At 41.2% G+C, this 24,539-nt stretch overlaps 1 protein-coding gene across 1 annotated transcript; it reads right to left on the reverse strand.

Annotated features, from left to right (window-relative positions):
- Positions 1 to 3,451: 3,451 nt before the first annotated feature.
- VPS26A (VPS26 retromer complex component A) lies at positions 3,452 to 21,693 on the reverse strand. The gene is given in 10 exon segments (XM_056849321.1): positions 3,452 to 3,995; positions 3,997 to 4,035; positions 5,122 to 5,264; positions 7,527 to 7,595; positions 8,850 to 8,956; positions 9,563 to 9,727; positions 10,241 to 10,397; positions 11,752 to 11,827; positions 13,664 to 13,813; positions 21,609 to 21,693. Coding segments are annotated over 10 exon segments (1,029 nt in total). The 5' UTR covers positions 21,612 to 21,693; the 3' UTR covers positions 3,452 to 3,875.
- Positions 21,694 to 24,539: the final 2,846 nt, after the last annotated feature.

The raw sequence follows: 24,539 nt of genomic DNA on the forward strand, positions 1-24,539 counted from the left end.
CACCACTCTCAGCCCAAGCTGCGACGACCTTCAGTACCACCACTCGCTCTCCTCAGGCATCGAGCAGGCCAGCCACTCACATGTGTGGTTGGTATCCAGCAAGGCCCGAGACCGCCGGCTTCCTAGCATTGCACGTGAGTAGTCGGAGCCCTCGTGGTAAAGTGGGAACGTATTGAGACGGCAAGGTAGACTTCCCCTGACTATGGAAGATCCACTGATTTAGCAATTTGTAATCATCTCTTTTCCTTTCTGTAAATGTATTAGGACAGCAAGGGAATAGCTTGTGGCTGGGCAGGGTATCTCTGTGGGCTAAGTAACTGGGGCAAGAGTCACGGAGGGTTACAGTAAACCATAACAAGAACTGAGTGAAACTGTTACTTTACTGCCGCCTCTATGTCTGTAGTGCTATCAGCTTTACCCTGAATGTATTGATGGGTTGTCATATCTTGAATTTGGATAAATATCTCTCCCTCAGTACAATCGGGACTCAGAGATTTCTGCCCATTAGGGCCTCTGGGTTGCAGCTGCTCCAAATAAATAACTGTTTCTTGAAACAATGGTCTTTGGGTCTCTCTCCCCTCCGAACCCCCGGTTTGTCACAACAGTATGCAGCGCTTACACGAGTCCCTTATTTTCCCATGGCTCGTTTGTTTTCGTTACGTTCTGACGCCACAGTTTATGCCAAAGGGGAGTGGGGTTAAGATTAATTGTGGTCCACCACTGGCCAAGATCTTGTGGCTTACTCACTGAATACCTGCAAGGTGTTGGGGTAATGTTGGTTCAGTAAGTCTTTTTCTCATCTAGACAACACCGCATACTCAGGACTTACTTAAAAGATGACAGTTTCTTAAAGTTTTGAATTTCATATGCAAAACCTAAGAAAAAACCTTTCCCTTCAGAAACTGCATAAAAAGTTGAACAAAACTTTGTTTAAATAGAACCTTTAGCATGCAGCACCCTCAGCTTTAAGTCAGTCTAGATTTGAGACTAAGTGATAGCAGATCAGGTATAGCAAACTTATTTACAGTATTCCCCCATCTAATGTATTTGCCAGATGTTTACAAGTGTTGACATTGTAAATAGTTTGATACTTCAGTCCAGAGTATATGTGCTTTGACAGGAAAGTCACCAGAGTGAGCTGATATGCACAAAGGAATGTCTGCATTGGAAAGTGAATGGGAAAAACCATTTTAAAATGGTGGCGGGGGGATTAATGAACGTACACTAGATAGGGGCTAGTGTATCTAGATATGAAGATACCTCAAGAATTTTTTTCTCAAGGTTTCTACTAACCTGTGTGCGTGTACTGCACCAAATCTACTTGTGAGAACAAGCAGTTAAACAAAGGGCAATATATTTATTGAATTTATATCCTTGCTTCTGAGTGGACCTGCTTAGGATTGTTCCCTAAATTATACCCATTTATTTTGCTTTATTTATTTAACTCATTTATACCCCACCTTTCTCCCCAGCAGGGACCAAAGTGGCTTACATTATTCTCCTCCGTTTGAACCTCACAACAACACTGTGAGGGAGGATAGGCTGAGAAAGTGTGACCCAAGGTCACCCAGCAGGCTTCCAGGGCATGAGTGGGAATTCAAACCTGGGTCTCCCAGATACTAGTGCAACACTCTTAACCTCTCTCCCAAGCATGACTTCAAGGCCTCTAGTAACAGAATAAAAGATTAAATAGAACTAATAGATGCATTTTTGGCACAATATGTAAGTAAAGACAATTCAGAAGTTTTAGTGAGAATACAGCTATTTTTAATAATTCAAATAGCAGTTCATTATGACTATTATACACAGTTGCACAAGTTGAGGCTGGTTAAATACAATCAGTTTTCAAAATGTCTTAGAATAGTTTCCAGATTGCAACATGCAAGTGTCCATGAAAATATTTGGCTTTTTTTCTGAAATTCTGATCAGGCACTTACATGAGGGAGTTAAGTTCTCTCAGTCACAGGCAGCCGTATTAACAGAAGCATCCTAGCCAGCAGTATCTGATTGCTTTTATCAAAGTGCCATAGTAATAAAACAGTTCTTACAGAAGTATAGATTTAGTAATTTTGCTTACTCATAAAGTAAGGTAACCAATAATACTTGCACTGAAGTTTAGAAACATTCTTGGTATATAGGCCAAGTGAACTACAAACGTGAGAAGGCTTCCATTCAGCAGGTCCCATGTGGTGCCTGACACATACAAAGTGTTATGAAAACAGCATCCTTAACTGTAGAGGGAGAGAGGAAGGTGTTTCCACACAAGGACAGGCTTGTCCTTGCTGCCGTGGCTACTAATACAGCACAAGAAGCAACAGGGTTTCTACACAGCAGATTTCCTATTTATGTATCAGATTCTTTGAATTACCAGCTTCTCTAGTCCCTTTCCTTGAAAATATGCCCTTTTCCTTATATGACTGCAATGAAAGGGGGTAGACACTTTTTTAAAAAGAAAGCTGTTAATTCAGGGAACATGATTAATATATTGGTATAATCGTATATTGATAATGCTATTCAATTGCCAATTTTTAAGAAAAGAAAAAATCCCTGGTGAAAGTGAGAGGAAATAGCTGCTGCAGGGAAAACGGCTGCATTGTGTGCAGGCCTGGAAAGTCCAAACGTTTCCCACCCGTACAACAGCCACCCAGGCTTGCTGCAATCTTTCCCAAAACTGTGGCAAAGATGATTTGGGAAAGACTAGAGGAAACCCAGGAAGTGCACAAATGCACCACGATGCCTTGGGGAAGCCGGGAAAAACTCTGCTTACCAACAGCATCAAGCCTTGGGCAAAAAACTACCCATGTGGAAACACTCAAAGGCTACTGAGATTTGTCCAAATGTGGCACAGTCACTCAGTGTTAAATGATCTGATGTTTCATTTCACAGACTTTTAATGTGTGCTTGGAATACAGTTGGTAAAACTATATGTTTCTGTAAGGCCCAATTAGCTTTCATTACAGTAGGGTGGAGATGAAAATGTGCAGGGAAACACACATACACACAGCTTTCACTCAGTTGGAGCTGATTAAAGGAAAATAAGACGAATCTGTGAGGGTTTAAGTGCAAGCACAGCAGAGTTTTATGCATGTGACCTGGAATTCAATACTTTAATCACTAAAAGCTATACTAATACATTCACACTTCTTACCCTCCATGTGAAATTATACATCTACATTTATCCTGTAAGCTAATAAGCCTTCTCAGGGACTTTGGAGCCAGACAACAGGATTATTGGGATGGAAGTACTAAGAAACGAATCAGAAGAGCAGAATCCCCTCATACAAAATTGAGATCAGGAAGAAGTTTGCCTACCAGGTTACTCAGAAAAATGGGAAGTCTAAACACAGTATGGTCTCAAAATTACCCCAGCAAATACGTAGTGTTTTGTACACATTAAATACTTCCTGGGGAGGGAGGAGAGCAAAAGAGTCGTTTTAGGACAAATGCCCATTATAAATCCCAAAATTGACATTTTAGGCCATCGTACTTTTATTGATTTCCAAGGATACAAGTAAAAGACACTGAAGATGTATGATATGAAATGTGGTATAGGAAGAAGAAATGCTTTAGTCTACCATCAATGATAAAGCAAAAATTAAATGCACCAGCCTACATGCATGGAAACAAATAACTAGATTTCTTTTAAGCTTTATGCATATCTGAGTGCATCACACCAGACAAAAATAAAATGTGCAGTATAAAATAGCTTAAGAAAGTTCCAGTGTTTGAGAAAGCTCTTATTTTAAATGTATGTACACATTTGAATGTTTACTTGAAGAATGTTTTAGTAGTGTGGGAAATGCAGCACTGTAAGATGAAGGAAGACTGTTGTAATGAGAATTTTGGCCTTCTTCCCTACAGGCTGTTACCACCATTTAACCTGCTAATCTGCCAAAAGTTCTTTTATCCCCGAGACCCAATTCACATTTCTGGCTGCTCTGCAGTTGCTTGAGGTTCTGGACTTTCAAATCGCTGGTGAAAGTTGGTTCGTTGTTTCCTCAGTTTCTCGGGAGCTTTTCTCCAAAGAATTATCTCCTTATTAAAAGATGGAAGAAAATACATATTTTAGAAGCTTTATAGTAACCAGCTGCAGAAAGAAGCAGCTATGGTAACAACTGAATCAAAATTCTAAGTTGGATAAAATGTATTCATTTCTCCAACCTTTTCCATATGCAAAAGATTGCTTGCAACCTAATATTAAAACCACAGTAACTAAGCAGTAGCAAAATCATATTTGAAAACAGCAATAAAAATTATTCTTCAGCATAAACCATCCAACAAGCATATCCAGAGGACCATGAGGATCTTTCCAACCTCCCCTTTCCCACTACAGCCCACTGCATCCCCCAAAATGCTGCTCTCAGGGTTGGGTTCCCTCAAGAAAGCACACAGAGTACAACAAGGAGGCCTGCAGTGGAATGGGGGAAATCAGCAAAAAGGCTCGCCCCCCTCTGCCACTGGGATACGAGTTTGGATCCAGCACACTACTTGGTACTCAAAAGCTTTCTCTCCACTTACAGATGGCTCTTGTATAAAACTGTCTAAAAGCCAGAAGAGAGTTACATACTCTGATATTTTTCAAAGTAAATCATAAGATTCAAGTCTGTGCATCCTGACTTGCTCCGGAGCGTTCTGAGAAATGCAAAGGGGTCGCTTTAATTAGTATACTGGATCAGATACAAGCAAGAAAAGATTTCTAGTGCTCCAAATCAAGTTATAGATGGGTCTTTTCATTGGTCATACAGCTGATTTGCTCCCTCTTGCCTCCCCTTCTTATCAGTTCAAAGGTAACATATTAAGAAATAAGATCCATTACTCATATTTTTAGTGTCAAGCTCCTAATTACAACCTCCTACTTCTCTTTAAACAATTTCTAAACAAATTTTATTGCTGGTTTAGTGGACTGTATTTTACTGTTTAGTGTTTTATGATTTTATTGGTTGTTTTCAATACAATCCTACCTATGCAGTTATTCCAGTTTAAGCCTTTTGGAATCAATGGGCTTAGACGGCCGAAACTCTGCACAGAATAGCACTTTAAGTCAACTTGAATATTGTTTAAGAGAAAGGCAGCTCCTAAGAAATCCACCACATTGAAACACTCATTTGCTCAGCATTATACCTGTTGCTTGAAGTACCGTCTGTCCTCTTCATCTACTAGCACTAGATTCAAGAAGTATCTTACTGAAAACTTTTTGTTCACATCCCTCATTGTAGGAGTTGGATCATATCCTGCCAAGAAGAGTCTTATGGGAATAGATTCACCTTAAAGAGAATAAATCATGGTTATTTGTAGCTGACTGAAAGTTTTAACGAATTGAGAGGTTTAACGATATAGCAGTTTTGAGGTATTCAATAACTCTGAGGCATTTCAGCTACATGGTGTGCTGCTGGGTGATCGGCAGGCACTCCTAGAGGTCTTGCAGTTCCTTTTCAAAGGCTTCTTCAAAGAAATCTTTAAATACTCCAAGGTTTTAAAAGCACTGTGTATTCTTGGCGTAAGAGCAATTAGGGGAAAGGAAAAGGAAGGGCGTTTCTCTTCAACCCACTCTCATCAGAGTTTGTGACAACTTAGGGAGACTGGAAGGTTTTAAAATTACATGCATGGCAGTGCATGGGTGTCTCTGGGATAGCTCTTCTGCATGCATCCATGGGACACAGTCAACTCAGTTGAAATTCCTGTTAATTTTACTTGCTAAAAAAGGGTACCAGTTAGAATGCAAAGGTGTGGGATTAACCATCCTTTGAACTCTAAACACTAGTCGACCAAGTTTTGTGCAGTATTACTTAATAAGCTTTGAAGTATTACTTAATAAGTTTTACATTTAATCAGAAATTCACTAGAATAAACAACTTTGGGTCACTATTCGTTTCATGGGGAAAAACAGTACATTACCATGATTGTTACCTAAATAGTCTGTGTGTGTGTTAAGTGCTGTCAAGTCACTTCCGACTCATGGCGACCCTATGAATCAAAGTAGTCTAAAGAAACCAAAGTCAGAATGGATCCCAAAGGAACTTATTTTATGGATGCTATACACCTGGAAAGACATTTTTAAATGATTAAATTACTCTGCAATACTTGCAGCAGCACTTCTCAGCCCTCAAGTAGTAAACAGATGCTTGATAATAAACATTCTTGCTAAATAGCCTTCCTCTCATACGATACATGAAATTGGGAATTGCAGGTAGTTAGCCAAGAAGTATTATGAAGAGACACATTGATATAGTATTCCAAACATGGCTTCCAGCGCCTGACCTTACCTTCCAGCACCTGACCTTACTCCCTACTGGAGTTTATGATACAAGTAGGAAGTCACCAGAAAAGGAATGACTGCTAGAACAGTCAAATGCAAGTGACTTGTATGATCTTCAGAACAGTCTGGAGAGTGCTGCCATTTCCATGTGTGAAGACTAGCACACAGCATTCCAACATTATGAAGACTCATGCCTTTGACCCCATTTTCCCTGCTACCTTACTTGAATCTTAAGATCACCCTTTAATAGTGTAATGAGCACAATAGGAAGAACAGATCACCAACATGATGAAAAGGAATGAAGAGAAAGGAGACTGAACTCCTAAACTAGGGAGCCTAATTCATTTAAGAGACCAACAGCATTGTTTAGAATTTTGGTTTGCTATTTGTACCAGTTCCAGCTTTCAGAACGGGATGTTTTTGATTATCATAAAAAAATTAAATTAAAGACAGCCTAAATATTGTCAAAGGCTTTCACTGTCAGAGTTCATTGGCTCTTGTAGGTTATCCGGGCTGTGTGACCGTGGTCTTGGTATTTTCTTTCCTGACGTTTCTCCAGCAGCTGTGGCAGTCATCTTCAGAGGAGCATACAAACAAGGATAAAAGAACATGAAAGATACTGCAGACTTGGCCAACCTGAGAAATCAGCAGTGGCTGAACATGGACTGACACAAACAGGACACAGGGTCTTATTCCAAGACACTGAAAGACTGGACAATTCTACCAACTATTTTGTCAGATTGCACAGAGAAGCCATTGAAATTCATAAACATCAGCACAACTTTAACAGAAAAGAAGAGAGTTTAAGAATGAATAAGGCTTGGCTTCCTGTCCTGAAAACCTCCAGACTAACAAAGACTACAGTCCACAATAGCCATGCAGATTAGCTTTGGATTTCACACATTAACAGATCACTTCAGGATACAATGGTTCCATATTAACATACCACACCCTCATTAGCACATTATCTTGATACTTACAGGACAATGATTAACACATTACCTTTGATACTTTTTGCAGGACAATGATTCAGCTCAAACCCCCCCCCTTTTCTGGCTATATATTACTCTTCCTACACACTTGACACTGAGAGACACTGTCCTTCAATGTTACTCCTCTGAAGATGCCTGCCACAGCTGCTGGCGAAATGTCAGGAAAGAAAATACCAAGACCACGGTCTCACACAGCCCGGATAACCTACAAGAACCAAAGACAGCCTACATTTCAGCACAGAAGCCCTTCCCGCCAACAATGACAGGCACCAACTTACCTTTGACTGGTGCACCATCCATAATTTCATACTTTGCGATGGTCTCTGTCTCTGTTGTGGTACTGGGTCCTGGTTAAACAGGAAGCAAGCTGTTTATGTCCAAGTAATTTGAACATCTATAGTTTAATTTAGCTACTGACTTCTGCAAACCAGAGGGCCATAGCAGTTTTATCTTGGCAAGAACACTTCTACTTATTTTTATATTTCCCATATGGATTATTTGTCCTGGGCTCAATGCTGTCAGGAAGCAGGTTCTTCCCGCTTTCCCACAGCACTGTGTGCATTTGTGCATGTTCCCGGTTTTTCCCAGCTTCCCCCCAATATTTCTGAAACCTGCTTTGCTGCAAAGTTTTGGTTAATACCACAGAAAAGCCTGAATGGCTGCCATGTGGGCAGGAAATTCCATATTTTTGTGGTCCCACCCACATACAGCCATTCTTCCCCCCTTACCACTAGGGAGCACTCTGAGGGTTTTTTGTTTGTTTTAACTGGAAGTCGACACATCAATAGACTGATTTAATGATGTAACATGGTCAATACTTGGTTTAAAATATCCTTGAAAAAGCCCCCCAGGGAATATGGGGGAACGGCCACCACACAGAAGCTTGCTATCCGGAAGCCCCGTTGTTGCCTTGCTCCACTGGCAGCTGCAGCAACAATGCAGCTTCTACAGGAAAGTGTTGTCATTTGTGAGAGTTCTTAATTACACAAATAATCAGAAAACCAGTATACAACCCTCTTGGTAGTAAGCATTGAACAAAATGTTTGCATGCCTCATGGCCAGTAAAAGCAGTAAAAGGGCGAAAAAATGTGGCGGGTAACTTTGTTTTCCCAAAGCATACAAGGGCACCTACCTATCTTCCATACAACTATGGAACCTTTTATTTACTACTTTCACAAATCATTGCTGAGGCACCCCATGATACGGTAGCTCTGAGATTTTGCTATGTTCTAAAATGTAGACGGTACAGAAAGTTCTTCTGCCTCTTCCTGTACCCTCAAAATGTCTAATCGTCTACCCATGTAATTTTACAGTTGCATACTTCTGGCACTGATTTACAAGCCATTTTAAAGGAAATTAATTATCTGCAAATAATAATAATGAGTACTGGTCACTACCTGAACAAATTGCTGACAAACTATATTATTATAACTTCAGACAACGCATTGCAGTTATAAAGCTGTAGCTAAACTTTACATGCCCATGTCACAAGATTCTGTGGCAAATTAAAAATTAAATCTATTACCAAAGCTAAACTCAGAATGTTTCTACGTCAAATTATTCCTCAAAATTGACATTTTCCCAGGTCTTGCTCCTCTTACCAATTCCAGTGATCTCCTTTTTGATCAACTGCAATTCCATATGCTGAATTTTTATTCTTACTAAGAGGAAGTAAATTTTTCCAACAATCACATCCTTTAAGTGATACCTTAAGGAGATAAAAGAAGGAGGCTTGTAGAAATATATAATTTGTATGACCATTGTAACTAGTTTACAGAAATGCATGGAACATATTTGTATTGTTATTGCCCCCCCACCCCATGAAATACTGCTCTCTACTGAAATGGTTTATTTTACTGGAAAATACTGTACAAATTGCCTTCCACTGGATGCTCACAGCTACAAACAATTTTGATTTTTCAGTTGATTAGTATGTTTCTAGGAGCCACATGAAACCCATTTTCAAATAAGCCTAAGAAAGAATGCCAGCACTAAAGAAGTGTACTTTGCAAGTGGTCTAAAAATATGCCACTAATAAGAAAGGATCCACATTATCACACCATCAGACAAGCCAGCTGATGCAAACGTACCCACAGCAGTAGGACACCAATTCTGAACAAGCAGGAGACTGAACAAGCATCACAAATAAAGCTGTTAAAAAGGTAGAAGGCCTCTACACTGGAAAACCAGGAGGGCAAGTCTTTAGCAATCAACTGGTACTGACTGCTATGGGCTCTCTCCTTTTCAGTAAGAATATCTACCCGTGTTATGTTGTGCAAGATCATGCCTTGGGCTAATTCAGAGTCATACATACTTGGATTTGTTGTATTCGAATTCTATATGCAGACAATCTTCAATGCCGACTTCCATTTTAATAGAATTGTTAACATCTGGATATGTTGCAAGCTGGTGTACAATAAGGTCATACTCTTTTATCAAGTCTGACAATCTTCTTACTATTGTCACTTTAAGGAAATACCTTTAAAAAGAGAGGGACATTGGTAGAAATTATATACACGGAATGCTATATATGTATATAAACACATACACAGAATTTGCTCTCTGAGAAGATGTTCTCTATTAACTTAACCAATTACTAGATGACTGTATCATAAAATTCAGCTGCCGCATTTGCTTTGTCCAAACACAGCAATATAACCAACGTGGATTATGTAAGATAAATGAAGTGAAACAAGAATCTGATATGCAGAATTTATTCTAACATGCTTTACGTTTCTTGGTACAGAATAAGACTCATAGTTTGCTCGCTCTGCCTATGAAACACAAGCTGCACTATGCTACAGCTCTGCGGCATTTTGATTAACAAGGTGTTATACTAAACTTCTGAAAGCCAGAAAAAAATTCTTACAAATCCAAGCAAAAAATGTTTATTTGAATAATTTTTTTACTGTATCCCTACCAATAATGCACTACAGAGAAAGACTATGGTAAATGTAGCTAGAGAGAAAAAACTGTTCTTTAGAGCCCATACCTCAATCTGACATTGGCACCAATGTAGGATTCGTATGGCTTCTCAACTTGCATAAATTCAAAGTCATAACTTCTGCTTTGTGTTAATTCACCAGGTAAGGCCAGCTCTTTCACAAGGTTTACAAACTCATGAGTATTGCTCTTGTCATTGAAAAGTTCTAAAAAAGACAGAAAAAGAACACCACATTTCTTCTTAGAGCACACAATGCTCTTTAAATGGCTTGAAATCTAAGTTGTTGCATGAGATTATACAAAGCTGGGAGAAATATTTATACCTTGAGCATCAATACAAATGTCCTAGTAGCACAACAACTTTTATTAAGACTAACACAACTATCACAGCTTAGAGAGTAAGCTTTGACATTCCCCAGAACTCTTCATCAGACAGGGGGAGGGAAGAAAGCTATGGAGCCGTACTTCAGTAATCAGAATACTTCTGCTCTCTGCCTTGACAAAGCACATGTAAAAAAAATATAGCCAGTCTTTATATTAGCAAGCTTGGCACATTCAGTTGAGAGTCAATACTGTTTACAGGACACATAATCTACATTTTGCTTCATTTGTGTTCTCTACCTTACTAGGGACTGTGCATTCTCATTACTGCTTCAGAGCAATTAGAGTTTATATTTTTTCAAAGTATGGTCAGCCATTGCTTCTTCATCCCAGCAATCCTGGATATTTCTTACACACTAACAGCATTACATGCTTCTAAATTCAGTGAACTCAATGGTTCTAGAATGTAATTCTACTCAGGGAGCTATATACAGCGCCATTGTTTGCTACATCTGAAGACTGCAATCTGCTAAAAGAAGATTCTGCATCATGCCCAACAACAACTCTCTCCTCCACCCAACTTCTACATTCCTGAGGAAGAATTCCATGGAACCTGAAAGCATGCTTAATAGTTGGAGCTATTTTGGTTGGTTCTTCATTTAAGTCAATAATACAACAGTTTTATTCATTATTTAGCTCCACAACCACCAGGCTGCTGACACAGCAAGCTTGACTAATAGAAGAGGTCTTTATGCAGTAGCTTTAAAAATACAAAGGTTTAGTACAGGTAAAATACATATAATTTTATTTCCCATAATGTTATCAACTAGGAATAGAGATATTTTTGTCTGACTTCTGCAGATAAACATTATATACACAAGCTTTATAAGCTTGAAAAAGGAAGAAAAGCAAAGTACTGAGAAGCTATTTCAATTAGTGGTATCACTTTTACTTACTGCACCTTCGTTTTTGGGATGAACTAAAAGAACCACCCCGTACCCTAGATCATGTTCTTAATGTAAAGATGTACATAATGTTCTGGGCTATATTCACTAAAATAAGTGCAAACAGCACTTGTTTAAAAGTAAGGCAAAATGACAGAAGTGCCCCCATCCCAAGCACTATTTACTTCAAAGCAGACTCCAATGCCCTGTTGACTAGCCCAGGTGATGAACGATCACAACCCTGGTTTACGGAACTGTGCAACCATTCAAGCACGACAGCCATTCTAAAACTCACCAATTTGTCCTACAAATTCAATTCTTATTCCTTGGTGCTCTAGCCTCTTTCCATGTTGCTTAAAGACTATGTTCACCTGCAAAAAGCAAGACACTGATTAAAGTTTCCCTCCCATTTAGCGCAGGCATACACACATTTTCTGAACCAAGACTAAACAAGGACTACAGCGTTTGCTCATCCAACAGCTAGACTAGATTGTTGGTTCCAGTTCTGAGAAGTTTCTGTTGGATGTCACCAGCACTCTCTTCCATTACTCCTTATGCAATCCTTTGCAAGGCTAAAAAAGTCATACGGAAGTCGGAATGTGGGAAGAGAATGTGATGAAGCAGCTATGTGACACAGAGGACACAGGAGTTATTAAGGAGAAAGCAAGCAGGCAGGCAAGAAGCAAAAAATGTTTCGGAGCATATGCGTGAGGCAAATACGCCAATTTTTCCCACATCTGTGTAGCTTTCCAAAGGGGCTTTGAAGAACAGTGGGATAGAAGAATACAGATATTCTGATCCAGGACATCCAGTGTACACACAGAGGCCACCCTGTTCTTTTCTATGCATCAGGTGCCCCACCCACACATATCCCATTTACGGAATACTTCCTGACAGAGAAGAAAATGAGGCAGCACCAGGCCACGTTAAGTGTTCCTTGTGTACATCTGAAACCTACTATATGAGCTAGACTGCCCAGAAACTTTTCCAACTGTTTGTCTGCAATTTTGACAGTAAATTTAAACAGACTTCACCTACTAGCTGTGGAAATAGCACACTCTAAGCATGGCTTAAACACAAATCACTTGAGCTTTCTGGCAACGTTAAGTTGTTCTGTGGTTTGTTCTTTTTCCCAAATGTCAACTCAGATCCCAGTGACACTTTTTAGTAAGAGCATCCCGGTGTTCACCAAATACTGTTTTAGCTCTACAGTGACGATCTGGATACAATTTAATGGGACAGATGATTAGTTTGGTATCATTACTGAGAGCTGAAGCCAACAAAGTACCAGCAGAAGGCACTTGCTGATACAGACCTTCCCCCAAGACCAACACCACCCATGACACCTTCAAAAATGTCCATGGGCATGAGACTAGAGTAAAGAGGGAGAGCTGGGTATAACTGCTCCTATCTTGCTCTATGCTGGGGATGCCTCTTGCTTCAACAGAAGGACAACTGGCAAAAAAAGGAAGACGGAGAGAGAAACATTCCTCTTTCCCCTCCTCACTGCAGCTAACGGCTATGCAAAAAGCAAGCCGTGCTCTAGTGTCTAGAAATAGGCCTTCCTCCACTGGTGATGTTCCAAGTATAGAATGCCCTCCCCTTAAAATGTGATTGGCACTGACTTTATTGGCTTCTGGGCAACGGATGAAACCATTTCTCTTCAGCCAGGATTTCAGATAAGAACTTCTACCCCCCAGCCTTTGATATTTTAACAGTGCTCCCCATCTGATGTTTCATAGCCTGCCTTCTGGTGTTAATTATTTTATGCTGCTGGTTAGATTGTTTTACAAATGAGATGGTCCTATTGCAGATAATTTTACTGCCAAGTACTTTTTAACTCTTTTAAACTGTCTGAATTTATTTTATATTTCTATTTATGGTTTTTATCTTATGTTTGCCACCAGGAGCAAGATTTTGGAGAAGTGGGAGGCAGAAATATTTTAAACAAACAAATAGTTCTTGGAAGAAAGAACCAGAAGATGTCAGTTTTTCACTCCTGATGACAGCCATCCATAAATCAGTTTAGCTCACTCTCAAATATCCAGATTTAGAACACACATTCTAGCTTAATTCCTACTTTGACAGCAAAATAAAATTAACTGGAGTAGTTAATCCAAGATACAGTAGTGGACTGATTAGTGACTGTTTCTATCTGCATGTTCTTTCAAATAAAGATTTTTAAACAGAAAAAAATGGGAATTCACCTTTCCTGAAACTGATTCTCCATCATAGAAGAGATAATGCTTTTCAATTTTACCATCTTCTGTTTTGATTTCAGCGGTTTTTCGTGATTCTGCGTCATTAAGAACAACATCAATTTCACAAATGGGACCAAACAATCCTCCAAGAAAACTCTGTAATAAAAAGCACATTAATTTAGAAAACTGAACAACTTTTTACAATATTGTATCCATAAGGTGTCGTAAAAAATTATATTTTTTTGCCATCAAGTCACAGCCAACTTATGGTGACGCCATAGGATGGATGTCCCTGGTGGTCTCTGATCTAAATACTAACCAGACCACCCCTGCTTAACTTCTGAAATCTGACAAGATCGGGCTAGTCTGGGCTATCCAGGTTAGAACAATTTAAATTTAAAGAAATTCCTTCATCAATGCAAAAGCATAGAATCACAGAATCAGAGTTGGAAGGGCAACAGAAAACAACTCGGCACCATCCTCTATATGACAGCTCTTCAAGTACATGAAGATGGTTATCATGTCCCCTCTCAGTCTTCTCTTCAGGCTAAAAACACCCAGCTCCTTCAACCTTTCCTCATAGGACTTGATCTCCAGACCCCTCACCATCTTTGTTGCCTTCCTCTGGACACGTTCCAGTTTGTCCACTCTTTCTTAAATTGTGGTGCCCAAAACCTCTAGGTGAGGTCTAACCAGAGCAGAGTAAAGAGATGCCATCACTTCACCTGATTTGGACACTATACCTCTGTCGATGCAGCCCAAGAGTTGGAAGCAATATGGTGTGTGGGAAATTATACAAGATACACAGATGATATACACTCTGGTCAGCAATTAGCATCATCTGAGAGCCACTCGACAGTACAATGGGGGACTTCAGAGAAGACTTTATGCCTTATCCCCCTAAGAGTCTATTGCCAAGTCTCACTGGTACAGATGCTGCCCACTTATACCTCTTTTCCTTCAGGGAAAAGAATATGACTAAGCAGCATCAATGACAATGAGATTGGTTTCCCTTACAGGGAAAATAGAACAATCTGACCCAGGAACTTCTAGCTGCTGACTTCTTTTACAGCAGTTAAAAATAGTGATGCAGGGCTCAGTAAAATGCTAGGCTATATGATGATATCAAAATTGTCAAGATTTCAGTGATATCAAAACAGGTGCTGTACAAATACTGTGAAGGTGCATTCCTTCACCAATCCATTTGTTTAAAAGTCTTCCACCTACGGCAGCCAGCAGAACACTTAATTTTACCCCAAAACAAGAATGGAAGGAGAATGGAAAAGAGGAACCGATGGAGACACAGCACCTGCATCCTGTCTTAGAGTATCAAAAAAATTTGGATGTCATTTTGCCCGAGTTTTAACTATTATTGTAAGCCTTTAAAAAAATATATGCTTACTGTGATAGCAAAAACTAAGCTACCTAAACAATACACAAAAAGGAAGTCCAGACTTCAAAGGCATTCTAAAAAATAAGCTGCCTTTAAAAGATAAATAAACTACCACTTCTTGCAGAATGGCAGGACTTTAAGAAGTGCTAAACCCTACATTTTATGAACACCTTTGATCTCCCATAAAACAATGCTTTATTTTTTAAAAAAAGCTTTTAAATCCTAAAAAGAATTCACTTGCAATACCTTTGACCCTAACGTACACATTCTTTGTTGAGTCTTATTTCCCACAGAGACCATAAGCTTTCCTAGCGGAGAAAACAGCTACAAGCTATTTCACATCAGCCTTATAAAAATATGTAAATACAAAATTATTTCACCATGGCTGCATTCAGGTATCATAAACTGCAACAAACTCTGGTTAGATGAACAAAGTAACCCCTTTTTTCTGCTTCTTGCCACCCCTCAGCAGGACAACCTCCCCATATCCCAGTGCAGCCAGAGACCAGTCACAGATGGTCTACTCAACAAACTACAGATTGTGAATTAGATATCACAAGCCACATTTAATACAACAATTTTTCTCTGGCTCCACAAGCCAGCCCAAAAATTAGAAGCCAGCCCAATTTTTCAGCCTTCAAGGTTTTGTCTTTTAACAACCATATTTTATTATTTATTCGGTTGGATCACGATCGCTAGCGGTAGCAGTAGAAAAGAGCAAGAGTCCAGTAGCAACTTAAAATCATTCAAAATTTCTGGCAGGGTATGAGCTTCCATGAGTCACAGCTCACTTCTTCAGATATTTATTGTTTATTTAGAGTATTTTATGTTGGTTCTTCAAAGTTCTGCTCGAGGAGGCTTACAATTAAAAAACACAGTATAAAACTCAAGCCAATGGACATAAGTAGAACAAAAACTATTCATAAAGCAGAGCAGACCATTGGCAAGATAAATCCCTAATTAAAGCCCGGGTAAAAGTATGGGTTTTAGCCTGGACCCCAAAAGAAAGTAGGTGGCAGGAGAGTCTCAAGGGAAAGGAATTCCAAGGGGCAAGGTGCCACCACAGAAAATGCCCTGTCTCTAGTTGCCATCTGCCTCACCTCTGAAGGCAGAGGCACAGAGAGCAGGGCTGGAGAAGTAAATCTTAACTGGTGGGCTGGATATAATTTTCAAACAATTGCTGCCACCGAACCTCATCCTAACCTCTTCACAGTTCCTTGTAATATCTTTAAAGCTATGATAAAAGTGTAATATATAAACATATAAACAAATATAGTGGTAACCCAGGTTGTCATCACCACAACAAAAAAACTAGCCTCTAGCCCCAGCCCAACTTCTCTCCAATTTCTCATAATTCCATTATTTTCTTTAAAAAACTAAATTTAATGGAATAGTGGAGCCACAACATGAAGCAACTGGTTAAGAAATGGATTCAACCAACCACCACTGAATGGTGTAAACCTAAGTTTACAAATAAAGAAGCAACAAGACTTCATGCACATTTCCTTTGTCATACTACAAAACATTCTGATGCAAAATGATAAATAAGCTTTGGGTCGGATCCAGTCACCTTTTCCACCCAGACAATTCCTCTCCTTATTATGGCCTCTACATCACACAGCTGTTGTCCATGCAGGTCCCATGATCCCAAACAAAGGGATCCTTTCCTCTCTTTTGCACCAGTGGAGAGTGGTTGGATCCGACCCTCTTGTCTGTCCAGAGAATTATAACAAAATCTTTGCTCAAAATACTAGGTCCCGCAATGAAATTTCTAGGCATATGGTGCCTGGAATTTATCGAGCCCTGTTGTACAAGCTGTAATTAACAAACCAGCTTCAAACTGTTGATGGAAGTCCTGGTTCAGAACCAACCAACATACATCACTGCTGACTGAGGCTTAATAAAAGTACAGTTCATCATAAGGTCTAATGCTCAAATTAGATGAAGCATCTGGCAAGAGTTGGGTCACAGACTCTGATTATCTCAGTGGCCCACATCACCAGCAAGAAATAAACTTCCCAAGGATGCTAGACCGTGGGGGGAAGGGCTTCAGCATCGCTGTGACACTTCCTGACATGAAGCAGTCCCAAGAGGTGTTATTTGCCCTGTTGTGGGGCTGCATGTGCACTGGATACAGGGGACCTGAAGTACACATGGCAAGCATGCATGAGAAGTGAGGAGGAATGGGACTTGTGAATGTTCAGTCTAGAAAAGAGGAGGTTGAGGGGAGACATTATTGCTCTCTTTAAGTATTTGAAAGGCTGTCACTTAGAGTAAGGCAAGAAGCTGTTCCTGTTGGAAGCAGAGGATAGGAATAGCAGTAATGGGTATAAATTATGGGTGGAAAGGTACCAGCTGGACATTAAGGGGAACTTTTTTTTACAGTAAGAGTTGTTCAACAGTGGAATCAGCTTCCTAGGGAGGAATTCCCCTCACTGGCAGTCTTCAAGCAGCAGCTGGACAAACAACTTGTCAGGGATGCTCTAGGCTGATCCTGTGTGGCCTGTGTGACCTCTTCCGACTGAATGACTGTGATTCTAAATCGGAGCACTGGTATTCTGCATGCAAGAACTTCATATGCAAGAGGGCTGGATTGATCCTAATGTGAACATATGACAACTATGTGTTTTCAATTACCTGTAGGACAGGGACATGTGCATCAAGGAACTAGGATTTGTCAGTTTAAGCAAAAAATATGAAGTGGCCCTTTAAGAGGTGGTTTACAGATGGATGTATTTGATACAACACTCCATTATTTTCCCTTGAAGCAAACGGATACAGGAGAGCATTCTCATTTGTCAGATGCTCAGCATTACCCTCAGCTTTTTTAGAGGGTCGTTACAAAAAAATCCCTATGTCAAAATATTCAAAATATTTTGTCGAAGGCTTTCATGGTCAGAGTTCATTGGCTCTTGTAGGTTATCCGGGCTGTGTAACCGTGGTCTTGGTATTTTCTTTCCTGACGTTTCGCCAGCAGCTGTGGCAGGCATCTTCAGAGGAGTAACACTGAAGGACAGTGTCTCCTTTGGACACTGAAGGACAGAGACACTGTCCTTCAGTGTTACTCCTCTGAAGATGCCTGCCACAGCTGCTGGCGAAACGTCAGGAAAGAAAATACCAAGACCACGGTTACACAGCCCGGATAATCTCAAAGGCTTTGTTTGTGTGGTAGTGGGCAGGTCGATACTATGGAACACATTCTACTGTTCTGTCCCCTCTATGAAAATGTTCGTGACGAAATGATCTCTCCATTGTTGATAAAATACCCAGGCCGGAACTCAGCATATAGGGTTAGGGAATTGTTAAGCGGTGAGAATCCTTAGGTCACAAACAAGGTCGCTAAATATTGTGCTGTTATTATGAAGCTTCATAAATCTCTGCTGAAATGATGTTATTTGTGCATATTGGGCCTCCTTCTCTCTTCACTTAGTCTTTTATGTAGAGTGTTTTTAAAAATTTATATTTATATATCCTATCTTTTAAATCCGTTTTTATATTGTTTATGTTGAGGTTTATTGCTGTATAATTTTTACTGGTCTGATTAACTGTATTAATAAATTGAATACAACACTCCATTATGGTTACTGGACACTAAATGACCACCAGCTGAATATGTTCGTAACACCCCATTAAATAATAATGCAGATATCACTAGCCAGCATGGTGTAAGGATCAGAGCATCTGACTAGGATCCAGGAGAACCAGGTTCAATCCCCCGCTCTGCCATGAGTCTGTCTCACCTAACTCAGAGTTGCTGTGAGGGCAAAATGGAAGAGCAGAGAAGAATGTACACTGCTCCTTGGAGGAAGGGCAGGAACAATATGAATGAAATAAATACACTGAGTGTGCCAGTATATAAGCTTAAACCTACATGCTCACAATAATTCAATTAGTAAGAATTGGGTTAGTGAAACCGTTAGCACCTATGTGACAAGCAGAAATTTAGCAGATGGAGCTTTCACCATCATTTATCCGCACACTATGAAACACTCCATCTCGGGAACTTCCGCTTGGACATGCTGCTGTTAAAGTTTCATAAGCTCTACTTTTCTAAAAAAAATGATAGTAAGGATAGTCAACAATGTTTATAAAAGACAGTAAATATACCACAGATTTCTACAGCATATGATGTCAGAGGAAATCCTATTAAACCTCAGATACTTGCAACATGTTATAACCTTATAAAGACCACACGCTTTTTACAGATAAGCGACTTTTAATCCTCAGTTTTGAATTCTCAGTTATCTGTTAGTCATACATTGCCTCCATTTATAGCCTGTTTTTCTCACTGAGACTCAATGCAGATTACACCATATAAGATAATGCAATCAAATGGCATAATGCATCCAACAAACAACACAACAGGACTAGGATCACAAAAATTAGAAACAATGCAAAAAAATTATCTACATGACCATTGTTAAAAAGGAACCACTGAACAAGATATATGCATGTTAATTTCATGAAATTATTAGCAACGCTATCTAGTCACATATCTTAAAAGACAGTCCAGCATATTACGCAAACTCTACACCAGGAAAATGAACATCTGCAGAACTTCTGCCTGTCATCATTTTTTTTGTATAGTTCCTCAAAGGCACCCTCAAGAAGCAATAACATTTAACAAAAATAATTTTGAAAGCAAGCTGTTCTGGAAGATACTGAACTTTTTCCCACAAGGTAAGAACTACACAAGAGCCCCGTGGCGCAGAGTGGTAAGCTGCCGTACTGCAGTCAAAAGCTCTGCTCACGACCTGAGTTCGATCCCGACAGAAGTCGGTTTCAGGTAGCCGGCTCAAGGTTGACTCAGCCTTCCATCCTTCCGAGGTCGGTGAAATGAGTACCCAGCTTGCTGGGGGTAAAGGGAAGATGACTGGGGAAGGCCCTGGCAAACCACCCCGCAAAAACAAAGTCTGCCTAGTAAATGTCGGGATGTGACGTCACCCCATGGGTCAGGAAGACAGGGGACCTTTACCTTTAAGAACTACACACATTCTAGAAGTAACAACCTGGTCACCTCCATTAGTGCAAAAATGAAGGCTCTGTTGTCACAGTTTAAAAGGGCCAACAGCTCTTTGTATATTCCTTTATATATTCAACATGGACTCAGAATGTTAACAGTGGGGGGGGGGGGCAAGCCCTCACATCAGGGACTTGGTGAGAGAGACATAGGAGGCCCGGCATGCAACAACTTCACAAAGCTTAACACTGAATGACTTAATAGGCCAGCCTTCTCTCTCGCTAGGGTTAATGCCTTTCCTTCAAGGATGCTATATGGAAGGTATCAAAAATACCAATCCAGGAAAGGACTTGTCCCTGTGATACCTATTCCCTGGACTCAATTGATCATACTCTGTTGGTCTGCCCTCTATATGAAACACCCCGTGGGAAATGGTTTAAAAATTGGCTTCTTTCCAAATATCACCTATCTACACAAGCAAAACGTCAATTTTTATTAAATGATTCCGATCCGGAGGTTACTGTAGATGTTGCCAATTTTCTAGCGGGTGGGATGAAAGTTCAAAAAGCCCCAAGTTTGTAATTTCTATTTTTGGAATTTACTGGCCTATATATTGTCGAAGGCTTTCACGGTCAGAGTTCATTGGTTCTTGTAGGTTATCCGGGCTGTGTAACCGTGGTCTTGGAATTTTCTTTCCTGACGTTTCGCCAGCAACTGTGGCAGGCATCTTCAGAGTAGTAACACTGAAGGACAGTGTTACTCCTCTGAAGATGCCTGCCACAGTTGCTGGCGAAACGTCAGGAAAGAAAATTCCAAGACCACGGTTACACAGCCCGGATAACCTACAAGAACCAATTACTGGCCTATGTTTTTTATCTGAATGACTGCATACTTTATGTACCTTCTGTAACAATTGTAATATTACTTATGCCGTTAAAGGTTTTTCATTCATTCATTCAACTCCCACCCAAACTCTCCCCTTCGGCAGGATCTTCACATAATCTGAAGAAATCAGTGGTGACTCATAAAAGGCCCTGTGGAAATAAATGACTTAATAGGCCAATTGATGAAAACACTTCTTGTGGAACTTCCACGATCAGACCAGGTGACACCAGCATGTCCCCGCCCACAGGGGGGGTCCCCGCTCTCCCCCCCCCTTCACGCGGCGCGCCACGCTGATGGAAGCTCGACTCTTCCCCCCCCCCCCCACAGGCACAAATTCTCCGCCTTCCAACGGGCAACGCGAGACAAGCCGGCAACGTCACCAAGGAAGGCTGAGTGGGCGCGTGCGAGACAGGCGGCGGCGGGGGCTGAATAGAAGAGGAAGCCCCTCGCTCACCCGAGGGGGGGGGAAGCGGCGCGGGGGTGGGGCTAACGTTCGGAGAACCGTATCCATGGGAACGGAAAGTCTCCCTCGCACACTCGAGAGCCCCCCCCTTCCCCAAGGCCTGGCCTGCCTCAGGGGGGGGGGAGAGGAAAGGAGTGGGAAGGCGGCGTCCCTCGGGCCACAACGGGTCTTCGGGCCTCAGAACCGCCAGGCCGACGCAGCGCGGACAGCCCCGCTCCCCCCTCGCCGAAGCCGGCCCCCGCTCACTTACCATGGTCGGTCAGATTCCGGCCCCCCTCCCCGAGCAGCAGTAGCGGCCCCTTCCCCGCGCCCCTGTCATGTGACCTTCGGGGCCGTCGCTCCGCTCCACGCCCCCAGCACGTGACCACCCTCACCCCGCCCCTCCGGGTGGGAGAAGCGGCGCGGCTCGCCGTGGCCGCGTTGCGCTGAGAGAGGGATGGTCGCTAGAGGGCGCTCTGGAGGCGGTGGGGGGGGGGGGAAACAGGTGAACCCGGAAGCGGCAGGTCTCTCCGCCTCGTGGGTGGAACGTTTGAGTTGACGTCGCGCATCCTGATCCCAGCCACGTTTGCTCGGGAGTAAACTCGGCTGAACTCAACGGGACTTGTTGGAAGCACGGGCGCCTGCCCCCCCCGGCCCCCCCCCGGTTGTTTGCTTTGCTCTTGTGTTTGCTTTCTTGTTTTGGCACCAGTTCTTTTTTTATTATTATAATTTTTTTTAATAACAAAATAAAACAAACAATAAAATAATAATAAAAGAAAATACAAAAGAAAATACAAAAGAGTATCAATGCAATAATCTACATTAATACAATCTAAATTTAAAAAAAAATAGAAAGTTCAAAGAGCCCATTGGTTCTTGTCGGTTATCCGGGCTATTGCCTTCGACAATATTTCAAAGAACCCCTTTGCCCCTCCACCCACCATAAAAAGTGACCCATCACCAGACTTCCGAAGAAGTGTCTAAACAGTTTTAAAGATATTATTAACAATAATATAAAGAATATACAAAACCTGTTTCTATAACTCACTAACTAATTTAGTAAAATCCATTTTTGCCCGTTTATCCCAATATGTGACGACCTTTGCCCGTGTTATTTTAAATTCTTCCATATCTTTTCCGTGTAGGAATTCTGTTAATTTGGCCATCCTCGTATATATCCATAATTTTTCTCTCCAGTCCCTAATTGAAGGTTTATTTACTTGCTTCCAGACTGTGGCTATTACAATTCATGCAGCAGCAAAACTATTGACAAATGACCCTATCATTTCTAACCATTTTTTCTTGGGGAATCCCCAGTAAACAAAATGCAGGATTTCTTTTTACTCTCATATTAATCAAATTATTAGTTTCTCTTATAACCTTTTCCCCCCAAAAATTAATTTTTTGGCACCAGTTCTAACGACAGTGATATATACCGAGATGTGATCCTTGAAATTGTGGCATTCGAGTCGAAAAATATATCCTGGCTTCTAAATGCAATGCATTTATTGTCTGCATAGGAAGGTCACAATAACATTTTAAAATAAATCAGCGTTCCCGTGTATGCGTATAGTGCAATCCTAAACGTAAAGTAGCTGCGACTACTTACCCCCTAGTGATTGTGCTTGTGACTGCAGTCTTGGGAGGAAGCCAGTCCCATTAAACATACAGGAACATAACTTCTGAGCAAGTGTCAGGTACATATTGTTCTTAAACTTAGCTGTTCCCACCCCCCACCCACCCCAAATGATGCCAGCAACTCTAGATTGCATATAAATTCTGCATAATGTTTTACAATGAGGAACCTGGAACTGCCTTCCCCAGTCCTCTACACTTTAACCCCCAGCAAGCTGGGTACTCGTTTTACCGACCTTGGAAGGATGAAAGGCTGAGTCAACCTTGATCCATCTACCTGAAACCGACTTCCATCGGGATCGAACTCAGGTTGTGAGCAGAGCTTTGACTGCACTACTGCAGCTTACCATTCTGCGCCATGGGTACGAGCCGAGTCAGGGTTTGAGTCCCCAGATTATCACCAGGAGGCATGTACAGTACAGCTGTAATCCAGATGACATCACAGGGCAAAAGAACGGGCTCTGCTGCTGTGCTTGTTGGATCTCCTCTCCAGGACTTTCAAGTTGGAAGAACCGTGATCCTGATCTGGATTGGGCCACCGTGAGACTGGAAATTGAGTTCTGAGTGTGGAATGCCTAGGCCTTGTCTGGTAAATTCAATATATAATATTTGACAGGTCCCAAAACAAGGGGACTGAGAGCACTTGGTAACCTCCCCCTTGGCATACGGTCTGACTAAGGCAGAGGCAGCACATGTGACCTCCAGTCTGGCTAGCTCAGAGTCCTTATGGGGCAACACGGGACCAGGGTATTGCCTCCACTTGTGTGCTTTCTCCCCAACTGCACTGGCCATGCCTCAGCTACCCACCCCACCTCAAAACGTAAGTGGTCCTTCTAGACCAAGTTGTCAAGAACCCCTGCAAAGCTGAAACCATCCCTGGGGCAAAGTTTAATCAATGAGTCTGAAAAATAGAGGCCCCTTCCTTCTAACCATTAGTGTTTGTTTATTGTAAGTTACGTTTCTTGCAGTAGAAGCTCAAACTAGAAGTTTACACACAATCTTGTTTTAAACTTTGTATAGTAGTATAACTTGGGTGTTGTATTGGCAGAAATGTGGGGTACAAATGCTCCAGATAAATATTTGTCTCTCCCCACCACATGCACACTTTAACACACACAGAGATGTAGTCTTGGGAGGTTGTGAAATGTACACTATGCAGCAGACACCATTGTCTTTATAGTGTGATAGCTTGCCATACATGAATCTGAGGGCATGCTTAAAAAACAAACAGGAAGAGAGAAAGTGTGTTTACAAGTGAGTAGAAAAATGAACACATGAAAAGATGTACATGTGCATGAAACATATGGGCACCTGTCAGTACTCACAGGGATGATATCATGTCTATATTGGCCTTTGGAGAAATAGCAGGAAGAAAGGGTCTGCTTAATCACTGTAGGTAGAAAAGCAGCTGGGGATTTTTATTGGAGAAATGGTCGGAGAACAACAGGCATGCACTTTTCACTGCTCAAAGCCACGGCTTCCTAAGCCTGCTCTTACTTTCAAAAAAGTTCAGAGAAAGATACAAGCAAGGGCGTGTGGCACATTTCATTGATGCATCCAAATTGAG

The sequence above is a fragment of the Euleptes europaea genome, chromosome 5, assembly GCF_029931775.1.
Source record: "Euleptes europaea isolate rEulEur1 chromosome 5, rEulEur1.hap1, whole genome shotgun sequence".
NCBI lineage: Eukaryota > Metazoa > Chordata > Lepidosauria > Squamata > Sphaerodactylidae > Euleptes > Euleptes europaea.